The sequence below is a fragment of the Sinocyclocheilus grahami genome, unplaced genomic scaffold, assembly GCF_001515645.1.
Source record: "Sinocyclocheilus grahami isolate Dianchi unplaced genomic scaffold, SAMN03320097.WGS_v1.1 scaffold186.1, whole genome shotgun sequence".
Lineage (NCBI taxonomy): Eukaryota > Metazoa > Chordata > Actinopteri > Cypriniformes > Cyprinidae > Sinocyclocheilus > Sinocyclocheilus grahami.
Window position 1 is genome coordinate 545,867 of NW_015505365.1, and position 23,649 is coordinate 569,515.

A 23,649-nucleotide genomic window follows, 5' to 3' on the forward strand; every position below is an offset into this window, starting at 1 on the left:
ATGACACGCGCACACACACACACACACACATGCTCACAATCACAAGAATACATATACAGGAGTTATCAGAATGATCTTGAAATGTTAGCTATCTGGATATATGTTCGTTTGTCCAAGTGATTCTGTATTTGGCACTTGTAACTATTGTCACATTCCTTACTTGCATAATAATAATAATAAAAAAAGGAAGTATACTGTCGCGCCTATACACAGCCCCTCACCGCGACAGTCACTGAACGCCATTTTCGTTTCGCCGGACACATCTTACTCCTTCCTGATCATCGGATACTCAAGATGGCAATATCCTGGCGGCCTGCACAAGGCAAACGAAAACAAGGACGCCCAAAAATTACTTGGCGAAGAACTTTTATGGAAGATCTGCGAGCGGTTGACATTCCATGGGACGAGGTTGAAGTCGCGGCCACGGATCGAAGCCATTGTCACCCTATGCACCGAACGGTGCCGGTGGAATTAAGATTAAGTTATGGATATATATATATATATATATGAATGAAGGTTTTTTTAATGTTCTATGTAACCTTTTTATTCATTCAGAAAACACCTTGACAAGAAAGATCAACTAAAAAGCAACACAAAAAGTAACAGAACATTCATTCTCATTAGAACATTTATTCAAGTACATTGATGCTTCACTCTCATTTTCATCTATTTACAAAATAAATAAGGCACAGCCCACCAAAAAAGGCAGGAAACTTGTTGAAAGTTGTTGACTGACTAACAACACAAATCTGATATGATCCAAAACCATGGTCCTGTTGGAGCTGACCAGACTGTGGAAAGAGAAAGCTGACAGTTCTCTGAGGAGAGTCATGTGATCTCGCTCGCTGAGGTCCTGCTTCGTCCCGCTGGCCAGTGTTCACGGGTGCTCGTGTGACGAAGCAGGACCGGGTTGTATCTCTGTCCTGAGATCACACGAGATCTCGGGCGTCCTCCGCCGCGCCGGGTCATTTTCAGGAGGCTCTCGCGTGGCAGAACTCAGCGCTTGACCCCACGGCAGGCGGTGAGTTCAGGGTTAGTGTCAGTGCTGCTGGTCTGTTTTCAGACTTTAATGTCCTGGGACTCCGACATCTTGGCCAGCGTCTTTTTAACACGCAGGGCGGTAAGACGAGAGGCCGGATTATGAGCCCAACACTCCGTCATGAGCTTCCCCATCTGCCTCAAACACTGAAAACACACAGACAAACATAACCCTCTTTCAACAAAATCAAGTTGAAGAAAGTCACGATGGTTGGAAAAAACAGACTGTCCAGTTTACGAAATTATATTATTTGTGATTTGTTTCTCTTCTAAAATTGATTTCTTTGCTTTGATTAATGTAAATAACATGCAATGCACTAGATCAGTGGTTCCCAATCCTGGTCCTGGAGAACCCCCAACACTGCACGTTTTTGGTGTCTCTCTTATCTGACACTCACATTTGAGGTCTTGGAGTCTTGACTAATGAGCTGATGAGTTGAATCAGGTGTGTTTAAATAGGGAGACATCTAAAATGTGCAGTGTTGGGGGTTCTCCAGGACCCCCTGCACTAGATCATTAATATGTGCTATTGCAAGCTAATAGATATCTTGTATGATAGGACAGGCTTATAATACAGCTATGCGACAAAAATACTGTATGAATCTGAATAAATTAGTTATTTCAGCAAACCATACATACATCAGTATAAATGAAAATGAGAAATATTGCCTTGGAAGCTAGCTGAAACAGGGTTATTATATACTGTATATATATATATTATATATTATACATATATTATACATGTCATTTTATTTCAGTTATGTTTATTTAAAGTAAATGTTTCTATGGTTTTAGTTTTAGTGAACTATAATAATTCTGGCTCTATCAGCTAAAAATGTACTAAAATGAATAAATATGACATGAAATACTGACAATAATTATGACAAAAAAAAGGTACAAATGAACACCAAGTTTGAGTCAAGTTGTGTGTTTTTGTGATTTAGAGCACTGAATCAGTGAGTGTTTACCTCATCACTGCTCCAGCGGTTAGGGAAAGATGGACGTATTCTCTTAATACACACAACCTCTCGCATGTCTTCATACGAGGGGTCATTAGGAACGTGATCGTGATACGGCAGCTGATATTCCTCTACGATACCTGCAGAAACATCCGGATAGCAATCAACACACAGACACAAAACAACAAACTTGAATGAAATCTCATTAAAATCTCTTTTAACCTCTTAAATCAATTAATTTATACATTTTTATACAAACCAGGGTTATTAAAAATAATTAATAATAATTGTTACTTGAAACAAACATTAAATTAAATAAATGTAAATATTAACAATTAAAAAAAACGTATTAAAAAATGTATTTCATTTTTAATTGGTTTATATTCATGTACTAAAATAACTAAAATAAAAGTATTAACTAAACCGGGATTTACAGCTGTGGATGCGTTTATGACTAGTTATTACGATGAATCTGGTACGTACTGCGTTTTGATTATGCATGTTTTGATGTGTACTAATTACACAAATTTAGCAAATACATTCTTTATAAGCTTTCCATTGAAAAACAGCGATCTATTGTCGATGCTTGAGGCTTAGACCTTTAGAATGATATATAGTTTGTCAAGATTATGTCCCTTTTCATTTAATCTATTCGTAAACATTGACACGTGCAAACAAAAAGCGCTCTCAGCGTCCAGGGGCCTCATTTATAAAATGTTGTGTATAAACCGTCCTAAATTTGTTCTAAGATAATTTCTCAAAAGTGCGTAAGTGCGATTCAGAGAAAACGAACATGCGCACAAAAACACGTGCGTACGCCTCTCTTCCAGATGTGACGTTTATAAATCGCAAATGATCTTGAAATTGTGCGCAGCTGACTGGCGTCAGATCTCCGCCTTGTAAACGCCCCCTAATTAATATCATTACCATATAAAGAGCACACGCCAATATCCGAATTTATATGCTTGAGAATGACGAGCACAAAGAAAAAAAAAAACTTTACTGAGTCTGAAATTGAGGTCCTGCTGGTGGAGGTAGAGGTACGTGCGGGACGCTTTTTATTTAATAATGTGTAATTATTCTGTGGACAAATAATGTGTGTGTGGTTATATATTTTTTCTATTGACTATTATCAAAATTACTACTTCTAGAAACAACAGAAATAATAATAATAAAAATAGTAGTAGTAGTAGTAATTATAAAACAATTAGGTTTCCAAAGGAAAGAATAAACTACGAATTCAAGTAAAAATTTCAGTCATCTTATAAAAAGTGAGCCATCCTACTTTTAAAATCACTTGCTATGACAACTAATAAAAAGTTTAGTATCAGGAAATTCTTGCAAAACTTTAAAAAAAAAAACATTATTGAAAGAAAAATTTGACGTTTTATATCATAATAAAATAAATGATTCCACGATTATGATCTCCGGTCTGAAAAAACCTGCATGTGATTTGGCATTTCTTTCTATTTACACAGTTTACTAATGCTGCTCAAATGTGCCAATAATGTACTGACACAAAAATATGTAGTGTAGCTTATTTTATACAAATAACTGATGTAAATGACAAAAACAAAGTTTAAGGCTGATGTCTCTATTCATTTTGTTATAATGTTATAAATAAAAACAGTTAACAATGTTATTGAATAGAATATATTAAAACCGTTATTGCACGACATAGGCGTATGCAAGACAGTCGGAGATGCGTTTATGCATTTTTTTCCCTATTTTACACATTAGTAGTAAATCAAGACTTCGCAAGTTCTCTTGTAAAATGAAATAAAAAAAATAAAAAAAAACATGGAATAAACTGTGCACAGAAAGCGAGTAAAGAACTCTCAACATTAGGCTACTAAAAAGGTTAGTTTAATCTCGTAGAAACTCCTGTTAATAAAAAATCTGACTACACTGCACAATTAATCTCTTGCACTGCATCTTTGTTGTTTATGATGATTCGGTGCTTGCACATATATACACGGCTTTTATTATTATTGCAGCTTAGATGTTTAAATAGCTGCAGTACTCTGACTTTGCCACAAGGAAAAGTGCGTACGCCTGCTCAGACCCTGACGTGACGGTAAGTACTTTTCCACGTCAAAGACCGTTTTTATAAATATGAACGTTGCCGTGGATTTTAGCGTGTGCGTACGCACATTTTATAAATGAGGCCCTGGTGCGGGTTAACAGGTTAAAAAATAATAAGAATGACAAAAACACAAGACAGAAATAGTAAAACAAACTGAAATTACAATGAAAAAGGAAAACAAATAAAAACTAATTCAAAATATTAATAAAAAAATATAATAGTATCTTAATGACACTAAAATAAACCTGATACAAACAATTGAGTAAAGAGAAAATTGAGACTGACTTCACAAGAAATTATAATTACTATTATATATTTATAACGAAACACTGACTTTTCTAATGATGAATAGTTTGTCAATATTAAATAAAGACTTATTACTTTACTATAAATATAAAAAAACTGTGTGTGTGTGTGTGTGTATATATATATATATATATATATATACATATATATATAAAAATATAGACATGTGTCATCAGTGCTCCACAGCATTGTTACATGCGTGTGTTTAACATTTTTTAAAGATTAAATGACTTGAGCTTTACTATCCACATCAGTAAGGAATATTATGAGAAACAACTGAGACAAAGCTGATATTGAAATGAAACACAGTAATATTCCGAGCTGTACCTCCAGACACACATCGGCGGGCGATCTCCCACAGTATGAGGCCGAAGCTGTACATGTCGGCCATGATGTAGGACTGGAAATGGTGCCTGTTCAGAGTCTCGTCCAGAACCTCAGGAGCCATGAAGCGTTTGGTACCCACGCGCGTGTTCAGGGGGATGTCCACTTCATTAGTGTCGCTGTTCATGAGACACAACAGTGTTTCAGTGCTCATATTTAAGCTGTAGAGCTCATTTCATAAGCATACACTCTTCACATCACATCAGTTCTATTAGGGGAAAAACTTGTAGATGCAACTTTGAAAGTGTACTTTGCCAAGCTATAGCCAAAATACCCTTTCGAAAAAGTAGTTAGTTACGCTACAATTTACTACTAAACTACACTGAAGCTGTATAAGGGGCAATGCTTATAGTATGTCTAACAAAAATGATCAATATATTAATGCTGCTGGCTCTCATGACATTTTACTCGTGATTTTCCTCATTTGCAAGTGGCTTTGAATAAGTGTCTGATAAATGGATAAATGTAAATATATACCAGTGTTATTTAAGTGTTATTTATATACCATTGTAGTATTTATTATTATTTTGAAATAGCTTTTATTTTTATATATTCAGTTGCCATTAGAATTTTTGTTTTTGTCATTTTTATTATAATTTTTTTAATATTTCTATTTAGCTTTAATTTATTTTTATTTTAGTATTCGTTTTTGAATTTGTACTACAACTTAAACCTCTTTATTTCAGATAGTTGCTAAGACCAGCTTTTAAAAAAATATATATATACATATTACTACAGAAGAACTATTTTTAATTATAGAACAGTATTTAATTGTCAGAGCTGTATGTATCTGAATATAATTAATAACAAAAAACAGTTTTTGAATTTGTACTACAACTTAAACCTCTTTATTTCAGATAGTTGCTAAGACCAGCTTTTAAAAAAATATATATATACATATTACTACAGAAGAAGAACTATTTTTAATTATAGAACAGTATTTAATTGTCAGAGCTGTATGTATCTGAATATAATTAATAACAAAAAACTGATGATTTTAGATGAGGATTTATGAAGTCTGATAAAGAGGTCTGACTTCGCTTTTATTTTTATATTTTCAGTTTTCATTTAAAGTTTTAGCAGTTTTGTTTTTGTAATTTTTGTCATTTTCAATAGTCTTTTTAATATTTCTATTTAGCTTTAATTTATTTTTATTTCAGTTTCTGTTTTAGCAATTTCACTACTTCAGCTTAAACCTGTTTTTTTTCAGTTAATCGCCAAGACAGCATTCATTTTTTTTAAGTTCAAGCTGCAATAAAATAAAATGAAAATAATACTATAGATGAAAAACTTGATTTCAAATAATTAAATCTAGCCTAATTTTAATAGGTTTAGTTTTAGTTAACAATAACAACAATCACATATATATGTAATATTTTAATTACAGAACAGTATTTAATTATCAGAGCAGTATGTATCTGATAATTAATAACAAAAAACAATGAGGATCTTAATTAGAGTGACAGAATTAAACTGTGCAGTATGCACAAATTTACACTGAAAAGAAACCAATAAAACTAATATACTATTTTCAATATCATTTCATTTACGAAGCCAAATTGAAAATAAAGTGACAATCCATATTACAATCCACAATACATATTAGCACTAATTAGTAAAATGTTTTACCTTGCTACAAAAAAGTTGTAAAATGCAAGACAGGGAATTTTTGAGTGATCACTCAAATGAATATTTGAAATGACTTTTTCTTTTACTGGTTGCTAAACCTGCTGCCTACAATAAACAGCAGGTTAACCTCAAAGAAAGTAAACCAAAGGAGCAGGCCTCTGACCTGATGAACTTGACGGCCAGGCCGAGGTCAGCGATGCAGCAGGCGCCGTTCCTCTTCACCAGGATGTTTTTGCTCTTCAGGTCTCTGTGAGAGATGGCCGGTTTGCCCTGCGTGCCAAAGATTTCTGTGTGAAGGTGGCAGAGGCCGGAGACGGACGAGTATGCCAGTCTCAGCATGGCCCGGCTGTCCAAGGTGGTGCATTTCAGATAGTCGTACAGAGAGCCGTTCTCGTGGTAGTCGGTGATGAGGTAGAGTTGAGTCCACGAGCCTGTGCCTTTAATGTCGGCCGCTATGAACCCTGGAGAGAGAGTTAAAATTAGTGCACGAGGCTAAATATACCGAGCCAGGCCGTGCTTAATTTAATGTAATAATTAATCTGATATCAGCTAATTAATTTGAAAGGACTGCTAATCAAGTCGCTTCAATCGTGCATTTTAACATGGTCCATTTTCCTGCAATTACCGACTACATGTTCACCAGTGGGAGTAATTAAATAACAGTAGATAGGCTGCTAATGTAACTACATTTTTCAGTTGCGTGACAGCAGCTCTACCGTTTTGAAAATAGCAATGCTATTTTTTCTAACAAACAGTGGAATAGCATGAAAAGAAGCAGTACTGCTGCTTGTTGCATCACTTTGTATTGTGCGTGGAGCTTTACAGCCGAGTGATCAAACACACTCTCACTGAATGTCCTCAAGCAGCGATTAATGATAGCGAACTTGGTTGGTTTGGATGGTTCGTTTTAATGAACTAGAGTCACTTTAATTTGAGTGATCACTCAAACGTGTTCCCAGAAATCCCCATGTCTAAAATATTTAGTTAACTGAGTAGTTGACAAATAACATGGACATGAGGTTTTAGTTTAACATTTACAAAGGGAACATTTTACACCATTTTTAATACATTTTTTTTTTTTGTAGTTCTTATAAATAGCCTTGCAGTGTAACATAGTCTGAGGTAATATGACCATATAAAACGGTATAATAATTAATAATAAGAAAAATTAAAAACTGTGAATTTATTTCATTTCCATAAAAAAAAAAAAAAATTTCAGTTTAATTAAACAGCAGGGGTTCTATAACTTAATGAAAAGCTAATCATTTAATTAAATAATAGATAAATATTTTTTACATAAAACCTATAAAATAAAACACTAAAAATATTAACTATTTTATTTGTTTACCTGCATGTCATGTGACCATTAGCCGAACCATGAACATGCAAATGTGTGCAATTATTGAAATATTATCTTAAAATCTCAATGAATATTTTAAATTGACAAAATGTTTGGGAATCCCTGTTCTAGAAGAACAAAAAGATTACACAATTAGTGCATAAATATAGTCTTAATGTTTTCTTTGTTGTTGTTGTTTTGTTTTTGGCCCATCCTGGACCTAAGCAGTAACCCTGACACTTTATTTTATTGAAAGACCTTTAGTTCAGTGGAGATCTTCAGCTATTTAAACAGCCATTGTGTTAAGCACTGACTCATTTGGACTCGTATTTTAAAAGAACAGCAATAAAAAAGAATAAGTTCCTTTATTCACCCTAATTATACACATACTGCCCCCTTAATATCTTCAGTGAAATGAAATATTTTTATTAGTGAACCTAACTACTTTTTCAAGAGGGTCGCTGAATAACTTTAAATCACGAGTTACTTAAGCTTGGCAAGCAGTATCTTTTATTTTAATAGTCTATATATTCCCTACATTAATTGTATAACAGTAGCATATGAATGTAATGGTGTTTGTGTGTCTGAGAGAGAAAGTCTCACCGAGTATATTCTCATGTCTCATGAGGACAGTCTGATATATCTCTGTCTCTCTGAACCAGCTGGCCTCCTCTGTAGTGAAAAAGACTTTCACAGCCACTTTCTCTCCCCTCCATCTCCCCATCCACACCTCTCCATAACGGCCCTTCCCGATCTGTGTCACCATCTGGATCTGCTTCGCTATAGTGCGCTGTACCTACAGACACAGACAGACACATATACAGGCAGACAGACAGACAGACACATATACAGACAGACAGACAGACAGACACATATACAGTCAGATAGACAGACAGACAGACAGACAGACAGACACATATACAGACAGACAGACAGACACATATACAGTCAGATAGACAGACAGACAGACAGATAGATAGATAGATAGACAGACAGACAGACACATATACAGTCAAATAGACGGACAGACAGATAGATAGTTATTATCTTTACAATTACATGAAGTGACTGATCATACACAATAAAAGCAGTGACATTTATTAAGAAAATAAGATAAATAGGGTCCTACGAAATCTGTTTTTAATTTTTTTCCAAATTACATTTAATTTTTTCTTCCCCAATTTTTTTTTTTTTGGGATAAAAAGTCTTTTATCATTTAGTAAAAATCAAAAACAGGTAAAATTGTGATAGTTTGTGATATTCCTTTAAAAAAAATACATTTTATTATTATTATCATTATTAATTATAACTACTACTTTGAAGTACATTCTACTGTGTAACTGTAATATATTTCTTTCATAATTTAGTCAAATTAGACCAATCTTTTATTTTGGCAGGTTGTAATGAAGACTTTGCTGTGTGTATCTGACATTTTCAGTTGAGCCACTCATTCACTCGGATACACACTGACTTAACATTAAATAGTCTTTTTGCAGTTTAATAATCACAGACACTAGTTCATGTTGGGATTTGATTAATTGTATAGACCTACTTCTGATCTATTCATCATAACATTCCATCTTATGTTTTTATGACTGGATTCTGTGTTTTCTGCATCACAGAATTCACAGGGCTCTGTGTGGATGTTGATTTCATATGTGTGTGATTCTCACCAGCAGGGGGAGTCCTGACCCTGAGCCGGAGCTCTGGGACTGCTCTATGAGATCCCGCAGGGATTCTCCCGGAGGAATGAACGTCTCGTCCGGATGCAGGCCAAGGCTGTAGCGCGGGGCTAACTCGTGACGTTTATACCTGAAACACCACACAGACCACTTCAACTCCAGACTAACATGACCAGAAGTCCACACAAACACAACCTGGGGGTTTATATGATAAAAACTAAGAGACATATAATATTAAAATAACATGACAGATTAAAAGTTTAGAATTGGTGTTAGTCTGGTCTCATATAACCTGACACCGTAGTTTTTGCTGACCAAAAGTTTATAGTCTTTTTAAGGCAAGACATCCCAAGTGAAAAGTTTAAAAAAAGAATGTCAATTATGTCACCATACTTTTAACCATACTTTTTTAAAGTGTATTGTACACATTTTCTTGCCATTTTCTTTCCATTAGTCTAAAAAACATGTTATGAAAGACCAAATAGCTCAAAATCTCAAAACTGACCAGTGCATGAAAAAAACAATATTTTTGCCTGTAGTGTCCTGCCTTAAAGGGATAGTTCACCCAAAAATCTTTTAATCACCCTCCAAACCTGTATCCAAACACACACACACACACACAAAAAATGATGGCAACCAAACAGTTGAACAAACTTCCAAACAGACTTCCATAATACTTTTTCCATACTATGGAAGTCAATGGCTACCAGCAAACTGTTTGGTTGCCAATATTCTTCAAAATATCTTCTTTTGTGCTTAACGGAAGAAAGAAACACATAAAGGTTTGTAACAACTTGAGGTGAGTAAACGATTTTTGGGTGAACTATCCACTAAATTAGCTTCATTTAAGAAAAAACTAAGTCTGTGTTTGTGTTGGTAATTTACACACCTGAAGTAACAGAAGATGATGATGAAGGTGAGGATGAAGCTACAGACCGTCACTGAGATGAGCAGAGCGATGTGATGAATGTCTCCCACTACGTAACCTGCACACACACACACAGACATATTATTACATGTCAAAGAGTCAACGGTGAACACGCAACTCTTACATCATCACACTCGGCTCTATGAACACTTCCTTCAGGAGCTCTGCGTGTGTGTGTGTGTGTGTGTGTGTGATGCTGAAATCAGAGCTGCAGCACAGGTGTGAGGGTGTGAACACACAGGTGTGTGTGTGTGTGTGTGTGTGTGTGTGTGACGGACTTAGAGGCTTCTATTCTGCTGTGTTGATTGATGGGAGTTGTTCATGACAGCCAAAATAAATCCTACAGGTGTGTGAGAGTTTCTGACCTACATATATTTTTGGGAACAAATCAGACATTTTTTTCTAGGAATGTTGCCCAAAGGAAAATACTAAAGAGGTTAAATCATATTTTTTTTATTTGCTTCAGTAAGTGTTTGAGTTAGTCTATAGTAATCATTATTATATTATTATATATTAATATACTATTTTGAATTAGATTTCATTTTTATATTTTATTTGAATTTTAGTAATTTTTTTTGTGTTACTCATTATTATGTATTTGTTTGTTTGTTTATCATTTAGGCGTAATTTACTTTAATTTAAGTAGTCATAGTTTTTATTAATTTCCATTTAGTCATTTTTGTACTTCAACTTAAACTTAAGTTCATTCTTAATTATTTCATTTAGTTTAAATTTTTCATCAGCTTTATTTCAACTAACAAAAATATTTTTCATAATTTTAGTTAACAATAATAACCCTGTTGTCAAGGCTTTGTTATGCAGTTTCTAAGGTTCCTTAAGTGGATTGATTTTAGCACATTGCTATGCAGTTGCGTGTACTAGGTAATTTAGTTGCTAAGGTGTTTTGAGTGGTTTAAATATGTTGCTATGTGGTGCTGCTGAGAGGTTTTTAGCATGTCGCTGTGTTTCTGCTAAATGGTTCTTACAACCCTAATTATTAACAACAGTAATAATGATGCTTACCTAAACAAACACTACTAAACAGCTTTACATTTTAGTCAATTTCAGTGAATCTGTGATTAGATTGGCATATACAGTAAGTGTGTGTGTGTGTTTGTGTGTGTGTGTTACTCACTGGGTGTTCGTAGAGGAGGCAGTGTTGGATGTAGGTCTCTGTTACAGTAGTCCTGATCTGTGCAGCACTCGAGCGCTCGCCGCTGTTTAGAGTTCCCCGTGTCCTAAACACAGACAAACACACATTACATTAACACATCAGGTCTCTCAGGTGGCCAGTAACACAATGAAACACTACGTGCAACTTAACTTTTGTAATGTGAGATAATTCAAGTGAAACGTTCATTGATTGTACAATGTTCACTAATAATATACAGATAAAATACAGTAGGAGCAGGACTTAAAATGAGTGGGTAAAAATTAGCTATGATATTATTTGCTAATATAGTTTTTCCCTGTCTACTTGGCTTTGGTAAAATAAATATATAACATTTTAATAAACAAATCAGATTTTTATTTTTTCGCAATAAGACCAGGAACAGGTATTAAGAACATAAAAAAAGGATTGCTTTTGGTTTTATGTTTTATGTGTAAAGTATTGGTTCACTTAAAATATTAACTATAGACTACTTTTATGGTCATTTTTGAGGCTTGGCAATATAAATCGCCATTCATTTTCATAACATGGAAAAAAGCAGCTGCTAAACTGATAAACTATCTTCATTTTGCACAGAAAGAAAATCATGGAATGACATTACTATGGAAGCTCGTTTTCACTGCAGAATTAAAAAAGTCTCTTACACTCATCAAGGCTGAATTTATTTGATCAAAAATGTAGGAAAAACAGAAATAATCTGAAATATTATTACAATTTAAAGTAACTGTTTTCTATTAGGATATAATTTAAAATATAATTTATTCCTGTGATCAAAGCTGAATTTTCAGCATCATTACTCCAGTCTTCAGTGTCACATGATCCTTCAGAAATCATTCTAATATACTAATTTGCAGCTCAAGAAACATTTATCAATCTTATCAATTTTGAAAACAGTTGTGCTGCTTTATATTTTTGTGGGGGAAAACATTTCTGGACTCTTTGATGAATATAAAGTTTTTATAAAGAATTCTTCTGTAACATACTGTAAATGGCTTCACTGTTACTTTTGATCAATTTAATGCATCCTTGCTAAATAAAAGCATTAATTTCTTTAAAAAAAATCTTACTGACCCCAAACTTCTGAACAGTAGTGTAATTGTGACGTAATGTCACAATTCTGACTTTATTTCCAGCAATTTTGAGTTAAGACACAAAATTGCATATGGGCATACAAGTAAGAATTGTGAAATATAAAGGAGCAGCACATGAGTATTTAACGAGGTGTTTAATTCACAGTGAGTTACGTAAGGCTTTTGTTTCGTCTGTGCTTGAGGACTGATGCACTAACACTTAAGTGGTTTATTTTGGAAATTAGAGCAGTTTATGACTCACTCGGCACTGAAACTCTGATCCGACCAGACCCAGACAACCTGACGTCACCACAGCCGCTCCAACCTCTTCCTCCACCATGGTGAAGCAGTAACCGTCCGTCCTGAACACACAACACACATGTAATACTGGCTACAGAATGTGTGCAAGAGTACGCAAGTGAGGCAGGATGTGTCCTCCTGATACCTGCACGTGTTATTAGTGGAGTCCTCCGGACAGTGATGGTAACAGTAGCACCACAGGAAGCGCTGAGGTAGAGCCGGTGCATCACTTCCTGTCTCCCGGCGTTCTTCAACCTTCCCAGAATTCCTCAGCAGCATAGTGTCCAGAACGTTAGCTAGAGAGGAGGAGAAACAGGAAATGGGTCAGTTATCATCCTGTAGTATCTGTCAGAAACTCACCTAACATTTATCCGACTCAAAAATGTGCTTTATTTCATTCCTTCTTGTTTACAGAGCAAAAATAACAGCGAGAGACCGAACTGAATAATTACTTCAGATATCCAGACTCTCAGGATCATAACACACAGCTTTGAAGTATGAAATTTATGGCACCTGGGGAAATATGGCTGCAAATATCACATCATTCTCACTCTTTCATCTTCAAATATTTGCAGAGAAAAAATGCCCCGAGACATTTTATAAATTAAACAAAAAGATGGAAATTAAGTTTGGATGGTCTGTCACTAGTTTTGGAGCGATATGAAGAGGTTATTGGAGAAGAAGTTTGTTTGAAGAAGGGATCTGAACAGATGCTGAAATTGTGAGCAGGCGAGTCAAGGACAGATGGACATCAGGGATAGACTCACTAAAAGTAATATTGATTTGTTTGTGTAAAACATTCTTTAAACGAAAAATGTTTCATTGAACAATCAAGATTCTATCGCGAACTACAAAAATACAAATGATTATTACACCACAGTCAGTATTCAATAAAAATATTCATCAAAACAATTAAAAAACAATCACACAGCCCTAATTTGAGAAAACTTCTTATGGTTCTCAAGGTTTCCGAATACTAAAAAGGAACTGTAGAAGTAATTAGGCAAGGTTAATAATAATATCCATGAATTATTAGTGTTGTTTATGTTGGCAGCCTGAATGAATATTAAAGTGCCCCTATTATGCCATTTCCAATATTGCCATTCATGCAGTGTGTAATGTAGCTGTACGTGAATGTAAACGATCTGCAAAGTTGTAAAGCTGAAAGTGCACGATAAATAAAGTTATTAGCTATGTTTCCATCACCCCATTTTAATGCGCATTTTGATCGCATGAGAAACGAGTGATGGAAACGCCAAATTTCAAATAAAAATCCCTTAATTCGCAAAAAAGTTTTTATGCTCACTTGAGGTGGTTTTTGACTTGTGCGAAAAAGGGTTGATGCGAATAATGGGAGATGGAAATGCATTTTGCGAATAAATTCCTCCAAGCGCATCAGAAAAGTCATGTGACTTTGAGACGGCAAAACCTGACTAACCAGTGGACCGATCTCATTCCACTGCATCTGAAATGTTGTTATGGTCATTCGGAAATGCACGAACAAAGTCTGTCATCAAAGTATTTCTGTATAATTGCCTCCCAGAAATGTCAGAAATGAACACGACTGCGATCCCAAACAGCAGCATCCACCTCCGAAAGCAATGATCGCATTCATTGTGTTTTGTCTGCTCGCTCTGAGGCGCAAGTAATTTATTATATATGAAAAATATTATATTCTCCTACTTTTCTTAGTGATTTATAGTGCCAGTTTATCAGGAAGTAACGATTTTGTTCTCTTTGACTTGTTGGATGGAAACGATGCTTGTTCGCAAATGTTTTATGCGATATTCCAGTTTTGCGCATAAGTTAAATTCACAACTTTGCACAGAAATCTGGCTATTGTCTCCCAAAATAAAGAATCGACTCTGAACAGCTGAAACCAGTCGTTAGTAGGGTTGTGACGGTGAGGAAATTTTCCCACCGGTTAATCGACGTGTGACAACACCGGTAATACCAATATCATGGTATCGCTTTCCTTTGCTTTTAAATAGCTTGTAAAAGTGGCATGCGCATTTTACTTTCACTTTCAAATAGCGGCAATTCGGAGTAAAACAATTGTTCGTTTTTAGTTCATTTGAATTTTCCCTCTTTTCCTCGCTTTCCTTCGCTTTTAAATAGCTTAAAAGCGCCGTGCGCATTTTACTTTCACTTTCGAATTAGCGGCAGTTCGGCGTCAATTGCTTGAATGCAACAACAAAATACAATGTCAAACTCACTTTAGCGTATATATATATATAACAGAACTTTTATTAACAAAACAAATAAAAATACACCATGTTATAGGGCAGGCTATGCCTAATATAAAACAACAAATAACTTACATAAAGTTTAAATAGGTATACAAAACTGGAAATAAGTAAACATGTATAATATATAACCAAATAAATAAGAAACATAGAACGTTTATTAGCAAAATGAGTAAGAAAGCTTGGAGGCACGGCATACACCTTAAAATAAAATAAATAAATAAAATAATAAACTTCCAATATCAGATAAACGTTAAAAGTCAACAGGCTTTTCAAAATCCAAAATATTGCCAAACAGGCGATATTTGCATTTCATTTCGAAACTAAATCATCCGCGATCGTCTTGTGTTTCTCACCTCACTCTTCTTGTCAGTCAGCTCGACTCACTCTCCTCACTGGAGAAATGAAATCTGATCTGTGATGCAACTGTCATTCGGCACGCTGCATTGAGCAGCCGTGTTCAGTTTTTAATTGTAGTGTCTGTTCTTTTACTGAACTAAATTATTTTTATTACTATAAAAAATCAAAACAACGGTGGGGGTCTGTGACGCGGTGTTGCAGCTTAACCGTCAGCACCGTCTATCACGGCAAGCCTAGTCGTTAGTAATTTGAATCCCACTTCTGTGATGGCTACACGTCACGGGGTAAAACATTTGCATAATGCGTGCCTATGTTCTACGTTGGCCAGCCACGAACAACTTGACCCCACCCACAAACACGTCATTCTACTGACGAGTGATTCTCTAATCTCGGGGAGTTCAACGCGGGATTCACAAAACGCTTGCTGTTGAAAGATGGATCAGTATCCTGTTTATTTGGACCAGGTGCTCCACTGACTCACAACCTGTATGATAAATAATAGATGTTTATATTTTCTATAGAGCGTTCAAAATACAGAACTATTGAAATAGGCATATCGTTTCCGACACGCGCTGTACGCCGTAGACCAGTCACAACAGACTAGGCCATCTGACCAGTCAGAGCAGAGCATGCTCACGGAAAGGAGGGGTTTAGAGAGACTTGTAAAAGCGGCATGCGCATTTTACTTTCACTTTCAAATAGCGGCAATTCGGAGGGGTTGAGAATCGCTGGAAAATGAGGTGATATTTAATGCATATTTTGAGAAAACGAAAGCGTTTTTTGACCTTGCATGCATGTAATTCTATTGTAGGAGACTCCCAAAACAATATTAGGAACTGTAAAAATGGCCTAATAGGGGCACTTGAAATATTTCATATAAAGTTAAAATATGTTGGAAAACCTAAAAATAAACATAAATTAAAACAATCTGAAAAATTAACACAACAAATCTATTCTTGCATGAAAACTTCAATATAAAAAAGAAATGTAAAAAAGTTAAAATTAAAAATTTTTTATAAACCGTAATAACCTTGTTGAGAGCACAATTGTGCTTTTGTGTCCATGAGCGAGACACTTAACCTCGGGTTACTGCTGCTGTAATTAGTGCATGCTAAGCCACTCTGGGTGAAAAGTAAGTAACAGAGTTACGATACAGAGCTGTAAAGTTGATGTGTGTGTTTTCCTCTCCCACAAGAGCTTGTGCATATGACCAAACACACACACACACACACACACACAGTTTTCGACGGTCACAAAGGTGTTTATAGAAGCTGACCAAATACCCTTCAGTCAAAATAATTCCACATCTGTGAGCTGTTAAAGACAGAGAGGGGGTGCTGAGGAATGCTGTATATAATTTTGACATCAAGGCATAAAATAAAGATGCTTATTTCACGGCTCTCTGGAACACTTTTTCTGATTAGTCGATTGTGGCTTTCAGTGGTCAAATATTCTTATATATAAGATTAATGATCATGCAGTAACAATCAGACTCAATGTAACACTCATTTTTGCCAATGTGTACATTAACTAATAACTATAAATAATAAATAGCAGTAAATACAAAATAAACAAATCAATGTATATCTTTCATAACATAGCTGAGAAACAATATGCAAAGTTTGGTTCACATATGTTTAGCGGAAACTCATTTAAACACATTAAGACAGGCTATGCTAAATCTTAAGCATACTAGTGAGCATGCAAAAACTATAATAAAAAAAATCTAATTAATGTCTACTAAGAAATCTTTTATAAACATATTTTATATTGTTTCAACATTATGATGATATAAGTGTTTCATAGTACATTAATAAAAACAAATAATATATATTAAATATATTAATTATATAAAATGTTTTATATGCAAATATATATATTCACTGATATGTTTATAAATTTTATGTTTTAAAATTATATTCCTGTTATATTACTTATGTAAAATTATCAATGTAAAAATCAAAATAAATTAATATAATATAATATAATAATGATGGAATAATAAAATATTAAAAATAAAACACATTTTATACAAAATTGAAAAACTAAGTTTAAAAATTCAAAACTATATTTCATGTCTATAATGTCCATTCATATAGCATAAGTCACGATGGGGTCCAGTTCACCCTGTCTGGGTTTATTTTTGTGATAATGACCACCTGACAGTACATTGTTATATTTAGTACTTTAAAGTCAACTTGAGCAGGCTCTCTCTCTCAGCAAACTATTCTTGTCTTTCACTCTCTGTTACAAACACTATCACTAGTCTAAACTCACTAATGCACTGCTTATATTACAGAGCCGAACACAGCACTGCTTTAGTCTGGATAAAGAATGGAGGCTGGTCTGTGTGCATCTGAAAGAGTCCTCGCACGTCTAACACACATAATTAAGAGACTACTTTAATCCTACAAAGTACAGACACACTTACACAGACCTGTGAGTGTATACAGTAAAACGTATTCATGTGCGGGACGTCAGGGGCCCCGCGACATAAACACTCACGCTTTCCCACACACACCGTGAGCGTGATGCACTGCTCAATATCTCATCCCATCCCTGCCTCATCCATTCATTTCACATATGCACACTTTATGAAACACACACACATAAACGCAGACAGATTTTGGCCCTCGCTTGCATAGTTAAGAAAGCCTTGTGAAAACAGCCGTAAACAGTCAGCGCTGTGAGACGTAACGTATAAACAGAACAGCTCATTTATAACCGTTAACCCAAGAGCGGTCAGCTTACTGTGACACACAACTTATACAGTCAACATCGTGCTGCAGAATCAGCTTTTAGTTTGTTTGGTCTTTGCTGGAATATTTATTGATTTCACACATTTTTTACACAACTACTTGTACTAAAAACCTCTATATTAATTTAGTAACACTTTACAATATGGTCTCACTTGTTAACATTAGTTAATGCATTAGCTAGAATAGAAGAAAAGAAAAGAAGACAAAAGAAAAAACTCATAAAAATCATAGTGATCAAGGAATGTTAACAACTTTTGATTTTAAAAATGTACTATAAAATGTTGAAATTATCATTAATAAAGATTATTAGCTATTATTATTATTACTATAGAAATTAACATCACGGTTACGTATGAAACCCTCGTTCCCTGAAGGAGGGAACGGAGACGTCACGTCGTGACCGATGAATTGGGATCTCAATTCGTAGGTCACGACGTGACTCGTAGTGACCGACTGAAAGCGAACTAATTTTAACTAATGCAATTCCTATGGGTTGTCTTTTTTGCAAATGTGAAAATGTGAATCTCATATTTTGGTTTAAGAAAAATACAATTTGTTAAAGGAATGTTAACAACTTTTGATTTTAAAAATGTAGCATTAAAAGTTAAAATTAACATTATCAAAGATTATTAAATACAAGTAAGCTACAAGTTAGTTAGCTAATTTTAATGCATGTAAAGTTTTAGAAATGTGAAGCTATAGGTACAGCATATCAATAACTCATTTGTAAACAAATACAACTTTTGATTTTAATTTTAAAGATGTTAAAGTTACCATTTACTTTATTAAATACTGAGAAGTTTATTTTGACTAATGTAGTTAACTAAAATTAACTAATTTCCCACCTGCGTCATTCTGTCAGAGCGCTAATGCTGCTCACTGTGTAGTGAGTCATTTACATAATGTAAACACTGACTCGCCAACTATTTGACTACTTTTCTGGATGACTAGTCAATTAGTAAAAATGAGTAGTTGTGCTAGCTCTACTGAAAACACATCTGTACTGAACATACAGCAATTACACTCAAACAAACATTAGAGTAACACATACCTGTGTGAATCGCCACAGACATAAACTTAAGAGAAGTAGCTCCGGTTGGAATGTTCTTCCGCGGGATGTGTGCAGTTCAGTTTATTAACCGCTAGAGCGCCAAAAGTTACATAGTGCTGCTTTAAATCAGTCGTAGGCCCTGTGTCTCACCTGGTTGCCCGTTGATGCCTACATTAACCAAAGTTGCCCAGCAATATTGCTCAAAAAGTTGCTTTGTGTATAATCAGCCTGTCTTTCGCTTCACAAACACAGATGTTCTGTATACCAACAGAAAAACACAGAATATAAGAGTTCTTAAAGATCTCTAAAAGAACGAGAAAAAAACTATGTTTGAAAATGTCTAATAATATTTATAATAAAATTTTGTTTACACTTTCTATATTAATCAAAATGAAAGTAAATGGAAAATGAAAAAGTTGAATGAATAGTCTCATACACATTTCTGTTACAATCACAATTATGTTCATGTTTTGTTAGCTTACAAGCTAATATTATTTGATAAACATGTCACGTCGTGACCGATGAATTGGGATCTCAATTCGTAGGTCACGACGTGACTCGTAGTGACCGACTGAAAGCGAACTAATTTTAACTAATGCAATTCCTATGGGTTGTCTTTTTTGCAAATGTGAAAATGTGAATCTCATATTTTGGTTTAAGAAAAATACAATTTGTTAAAGGAATGTTAACAACTTTTGATTTTAAAAATGTAGCATTAAAAGTTAAAATTAACATTATCAAAGATTATTAAATACAAGTAAGCTACAAGTTAGTTAGCTAATTTTAATGCATGTAAAGTTTTAGAAATGTGAAGCTATAGGTACAGCATATCAATAACTCATTTGTAAACAAATACAACTTTTGATTTTAATTTTAAAGATGTTAAAGTTACCATTTACTTTATTAAATACTGAGAAGTTTATTTTGACTAATGTAGTTAACTAAAATTAACTAATTTCCCACCTGCGTCATTCTGTCAAGAGCGCTAATGCTGCTCACTGTGTAGTGAGTCATTTACATAATGTAAACACTGACTCGCCAACTATTTGACTACTTTTCTGGATGACTAGTCAATTAGTAAAAATGAGTAGTTGTGCTAGCTCTACTGAAAACACATCTGTACTGAACATACAGCAATTACACTCAAACAAACATTAGAGTAACACATACCTGTGTGAATCGCCACAGACATAAACTTAAGAGAAGTAGCTCCGGTTGGAATGTTCTTCCGCGGGATGTGTGCAGTTCAGTTTATTAACCGCTAGAGCGCCAAAAGTTACATAGTGCTGCTTTAAATCAGTCGTAGGCCCTGTGTCTCACCTGGTTGCCCGTTGATGCCTACATTAACCAAAGTTGCCCAGCAATATTGCTCAAAAAGTTGCTTTGTGTATAATCAGCCTGTCTTTCGCTTCACAAACACAGATGTTCTGTATACCAACAGAAAAACACAGAATATAAGAGTTCTTAAAGATCTCTAAAAGAACGAGAAAAAAACTATGTTTGAAAATGTCTAATAATATTTATAATAAAATTTTGTTTACACTTTCTATATTAATCAAAATGAAAGTAAATGGAAAATGAAAAAGTTGAATGAATAGTCTCATACACATTTCTGTTACAATCACAATTATGTTCATGTTTTGTTAGCTTACAAGCTAATATTATTTGATAAACATTAGCTTATGAAAACTTTACTATTCTAACATATCTAAATATATGCTAAATATGTCATGGATTCATAAAAAAAAATACACAAAAGACATTTGGGACATCCTATGTAAAATGCTTTATGAAGAGACTAAATATGAAGACTTTAGTAATTATTATTAGCTAAATTAAATAAGACCAGAAATTCAATTAAAATTAAAAAAAAGAAAATATTTTTTTAAATTACATAAAGAGACTCAAATGTCTTGATTCACATCTAAAAATGCATAACTATATTTATTTCAGGATTAAATGCATTTTACAGCAGCCTATAGCAATTTTAATTAGCTTTATAATTAAATAACAATAGAAGTCAGGGCTGTCCCCAATTACACACACACACACACACACTCTCTCTCTCTCTCAACCAGAAATAGCTACGACCTTTAACCCCAAAATCCAACCACATCAGTGTCACAATCAAATCTTACACACCTGCCAATCAAAACCCAGAGCCATCAATCAAACCTGCAGGGGTCTGGAGATAATGAGCGTGCACGAATGAAAGGAAAAAAGATCAATACAACAGATGCAAGAAAGTGAAACTGCTATGAGAAGAAGAAAAGATAAGACCGGATAATAGATGGAGAACAGACAAAAGAGAGCTACAACTGTGTCTTTATCTGCTGGGCTTTGTCAAGCAAGACCGGCCGTCTGAATGGGCCTGAACTCAATCAAAATCTCTTTTTCGCACTCTGTCAGTCTGATGGTTGAATAAAACCCCTGAGGACAGAGATTTTCACACACAGAGACACTTTTCATTCCTTTACACAGCCAAATAATCACTACGAATCTGTCAGAGAAGCCTGACTGCTCCATGAAGCTGCTTCCTGCTCCTCATTTACAGTTTTATCTACATGTGTGAATCTATTATGAAGATTTAAAGGAACCTAATGTCTATATAGACAATAATGTCAGGTTGTAAAAACAAATGAGAAACGTGCCTACAGTGATGCATTTACAATGGGAGAATGTAAAGATGTGTTTTTTCTCTAGCACTTGAATGAATTCTTTAGTAAAAAAGTCACAATTAAAATTAAGTATAAAATTAAAATTAAGTTTACAATTATAAAGTGGCACTACTCTTTAAGCTTAACTTTTGAATAATAAAAAATAAAGTAAAACTAAATAAAATTATATATCAGTTATTTGGGCTGAATTTGAGTAAATTGTCTAAAAACTTCTTTTGAGCTAAGACTACTTTTCTAAGCAGATGAACTGTTGGTTATGAAAGAGAAAAAATGAGAAAATCCTATTTTGGTTACAGCACCAGCATGAACTCTTTTATTAAAAAATAAATTAATTAAATATACAATATACTTATAATATAATATATAATTTAAATAAAATAAAACGTAAAATAAAACAGTTATTTGAGCTGTAAAGTTGTATTGTAAAGTCCTTTTGAGCTGAGAAAGTAAAGTAAAAAATAAAATAAAATACAAATGTTCAATTTACGTTCAATTTATAACATTCTAATATTTCAAAAAATGTGATAGTTATTTGAGCTGTAAAGTTGTCTAAAACGTCCTTTTGGGCTGTGATCTCTTTTACATCACTTCCACATCCCTTCTGGAAATCCTTGTGCAGATACCAAGCAAAAACAACAGTGTTGAAGCTAAAAAGCAAACACTTTATATCTATATTATTTTGCACATTGCACTTTTAGACAGTTTTGCTCTGGTATAAACACATTTCCTGTTCTATATACACCGAGGTAGGAATCCAAACTGTTGTCTGTGATAGTTGACAGCATGCCACCAAATGCAGGCTAAAAACAACCTGCAATATTCCTGTAACTGAAATATATATAATACATGCAATAATATACATCTGCAGTCATAACAGTCAGACCGTGTCTCTTGACGGTGATGCTTAAAATGCGTTTCAGAGCTGCGTGTTTCCATGGCTCCTCACCGAAAGTTCTGTTATGTAAATAAAGAAAATTCCACTCATATCTGGAATGAAACAGCATCTGGAGTTCCAAGTGATTTTGACTTTCTGTAAAAACAGACTATTCCATGTTAATTAGCTGGTGTGATAACCCTGATTTAAAGCATCTAAACATCTTGAGATGACATAAGGTTGCTGCAGGGTGACGAGACGGAGTCTTTATCTTGACGCTCACACACACAGGCTGCTAACAGCACTTCACATAATTACCCACTGACACCATATTAAGACAGCAAACACACAGTGAACGCTGCTGTTAACACACTGCGACCGTGAGGGATGACTGCGCAGACGGCTTATGTGCAAACCGTGGCCTTGTGTTTATGTTTATGCCGAGATGTAATTTACAAGGTCATCTTGAAACTCAATCACGTGACCCTGAACATTCCAGCGACCCTTCACACGGATACACACACACACACACCACAGCCGCCACACTCTATGAAATATAAAATAAACACACCACTTTCAAATAAACAGCAGAAGGAAAACTCAGGCTTCCATTTCAAGACTCTTTCAACGGCATGAGAGAAACAAGAACGACTCTCTGGCCAGCAGCGAAAACTGAGAATGCATCTTTCACTAACAGTCAATCAGTTAGTGGGACGTGTTCAAAAACAGTGAAACAGAATTAAGCAAAGCACTTGAGGTTGTGCTATATTGTAAATAGAATAGGTGCGT

General features: G+C 34.5%; 1 protein-coding gene across 2 annotated transcripts in view; it reads right to left on the minus strand.

Moving 5' to 3' along the window:
- Positions 1-609: 609 nt before the first annotated feature.
- Positions 610-23,649, minus strand: part of bmpr1ba (bone morphogenetic protein receptor, type IBa) — an 81,332-nt gene continuing 58,292 nt past the window's right edge. For both annotated transcript variants that reach the window (XM_016284639.1, XM_016284638.1), the window contains 10 exons: positions 13,038-13,188; positions 12,855-12,954; positions 11,487-11,589; positions 10,313-10,409; positions 9,415-9,553; positions 8,345-8,537; positions 6,566-6,863; positions 4,717-4,892; positions 2,007-2,137; positions 610-1,185 (listed from right to left, as the gene is read on the minus strand). In XM_016284639.1, coding sequence (XP_016140125.1) covers positions 1,060-1,185; positions 2,007-2,137; positions 4,717-4,892; positions 6,566-6,863; positions 8,345-8,537; positions 9,415-9,553; positions 10,313-10,409; positions 11,487-11,589; positions 12,855-12,954; positions 13,038-13,188 — 1,514 coding nt within the window. In that variant the 3' untranslated portion in view covers positions 610-1,059. The remainder of the gene's footprint in view (positions 1,186-2,006; positions 2,138-4,716; positions 4,893-6,565; positions 6,864-8,344; positions 8,538-9,414; positions 9,554-10,312; positions 10,410-11,486; positions 11,590-12,854; positions 12,955-13,037; positions 13,189-23,649) is intronic.